Below are 2,044 nucleotides of genomic sequence, written 5' to 3'. Positions count from 1 at the left end.
GTTTCTTATTCCTCCAGTCCTGATCCAAACATTGCCCCCACCATCAATGATGTTTTTCTTAGTCTGCAGCTTGCTGGAGGAAGTCCAAGCATGGTGAGCTTAGGAGCAGGTTGAGGAATAGGTTGAAGAATAGGTCTTTCTGTCAGCATGTCATCTCACTCTGGTTTATCAGAATTTGTAATTTGACCTTTGGATAAAAGGAGATGCAAAGGCATGCAGATGTGACCCGACCACGTCCCTAAAGACTCTGTTCACTGGCTAGGACAGCTTCCTTGCCAAGTCTGTTCTCTCTCACCTGCGCTGGATAAAGAGCATTGTTCTATATATCGGATGTCAGTAACGTCTTATTGAAACCTCTTTTTCTACAGGGAGTAGGGGGAAGTTAATCTTAAAATGTGAATTTAGAGATGTGTTCTGTGCACAGGGCTGGGGGCAGCCGGGAAAAGAACGTCCACATTGGACGTTCCAAACTTGCGCTCTAGGATATCCTTTCTGGGCTTTCTGCCACAAATGTGAAATTCGGAGTTCTCCCCTGTTCTTTGAAACCGATGCTGTGAAAGTGAGCCTTGCCTTTGGCGCTCGGTTTTATTCTGGCAGGAAGGAGTAATTTGATAGAAGCTGATTTTCAAAAGAATTAGTTGGTGTGATTTTCAAAAATTTTACAGTGGGTGAAACCCTTTTGTTTTGGTTACTACTTAGGTTCTCCTCTCCTAGCAATTTTCAGGTCATCAGAAGAAAGAAAGGATGTTGCACTGCGTAGAACTGAATACTCCACTGCTCTAACAAAAACTCGGTTATTACACTGTTAGGGTGTGCAAAAATCAAGAGCCTAAAGTAGATGGGAGGGTCTGAAAGGAGTGTTTCGTCATTCAAAGAATAGGCTCCTTTGTTATCATTATTTGTCGTAGAATAGTAACACTTCCTTTATTCTGTAAAGAAAAATGAGACAGCACAGGAGAGGAAATTACAAGCATACTTTCAGCGCAGGATGGGAGGAAGTAAAAGTGTTTGAATATGGAACTAAAAGTTTATCTCAGGTCTTAATTTTTCACCTAGGTGGAAAGTCTGATTCCCATTATCATCTCTACTTTAAAAAAAATTGGAGGTTCATAGTAGGTTTGTATATTTATGGGGTACATGAGATGTTTTGATACAGGCATGAAACATGTTTGTTTTGTATGGTGAGGTTATGCACATTTTATTTGTTTGCTGTTTTATTCACTTGTCTGTTTTTCTTACGTTGGAATAGTGTAAAAATGGACATGTCTGTTTTGCAGGTGAACATCATCCCAATAATTGCGAAAGCTGACACCATTGCCAAGAACGAGCTGCACAAATTCAAGAGCAAGATCATGAGTGAACTAGTCAGCAATGGGGTCCAGATATATCAGTTTCCCACTGATGAGGAAACAGTGGCAGAGATTAACGCAACAATGAGTGTAAGTCCTCAAGTCAAATGGGAACAAGTGACTTTTATGAACGCCTGTCTTACTAGCAGCTCTGTAGAGTGGCTGGAGCACTGGGCTGACTAGGAACCTGATGACTTCAGGTCTAGTCCAGCTTTGCCACCACTTCAAGTCGTTTAACCAGTCTGCTCTTCAGTTTCTCCATCTGTCAAATGGGAGCTTAGACAAGATGATCTCAGATTTCCTTCCCAAACAATTATGATTTCTACAGCAAATCTTGTGAGAAGGAAATGCCAGCCTAGCACCAGTTCACAAAAAGCAGCTCAAAGGAAATAGATCTGTGCTTGTTTCCACCAATCTTGGCAGAAATATGTCGGCTTTTCCCAATTTTGTTCTGGTGATTGGATCCTGCCCTTCCCTCCTTTCTATTTTTCCTACCCTTTCCTGAATCATTAGGTAACTGGCAGTTGATACAATTTCCACATCACAGAGAGGAACTAGTCAGGAGATAAATGATTAAAGCAACAGTGGTTCTCTGTGTGTTTGTCATCTAATCCCTCCTGGTGAGTCTCCATCCTGCCGGTAGATGCTCAAGTCTGTTTCACTGCTCTTTTGTGTGTCTTTTTTTTTTTTTTTTT

General features: G+C 41.4%; 1 protein-coding gene across 15 annotated transcripts in view; it reads left to right on the top strand.

Annotated features, from left to right (window-relative positions):
- SEPTIN11 (septin 11) overlaps nucleotides 1-2,044 on the top strand; it is an 88,203-nt gene that overhangs the window by 61,556 nt on the left and 24,603 nt on the right. For all 15 annotated transcript variants that reach the window (XR_005197746.1, XR_005197747.1, XM_037733544.1 and 12 more), the window contains exon 5: nucleotides 1,278-1,439. Coding sequence is in view for 13 of the 15 variants with exons in the window: in XM_037733544.1 (XP_037589472.1) it covers nucleotides 1,278-1,439 (162 nt within the window). In the remaining 2 variants the exon portion in view is untranslated. The remainder of the gene's footprint in view (nucleotides 1-1,277; nucleotides 1,440-2,044) is intronic.

This window comes from Cebus imitator, unplaced genomic scaffold, assembly GCF_001604975.1.
Source record: "Cebus imitator isolate Cc_AM_T3 unplaced genomic scaffold, Cebus_imitator-1.0 Scaffold537, whole genome shotgun sequence".
In the NCBI taxonomy this organism is placed as follows: domain Eukaryota; kingdom Metazoa; phylum Chordata; class Mammalia; order Primates; family Cebidae; genus Cebus; species Cebus imitator.
This window is presented reverse-complemented; position numbering and strand designations above follow the sequence as displayed.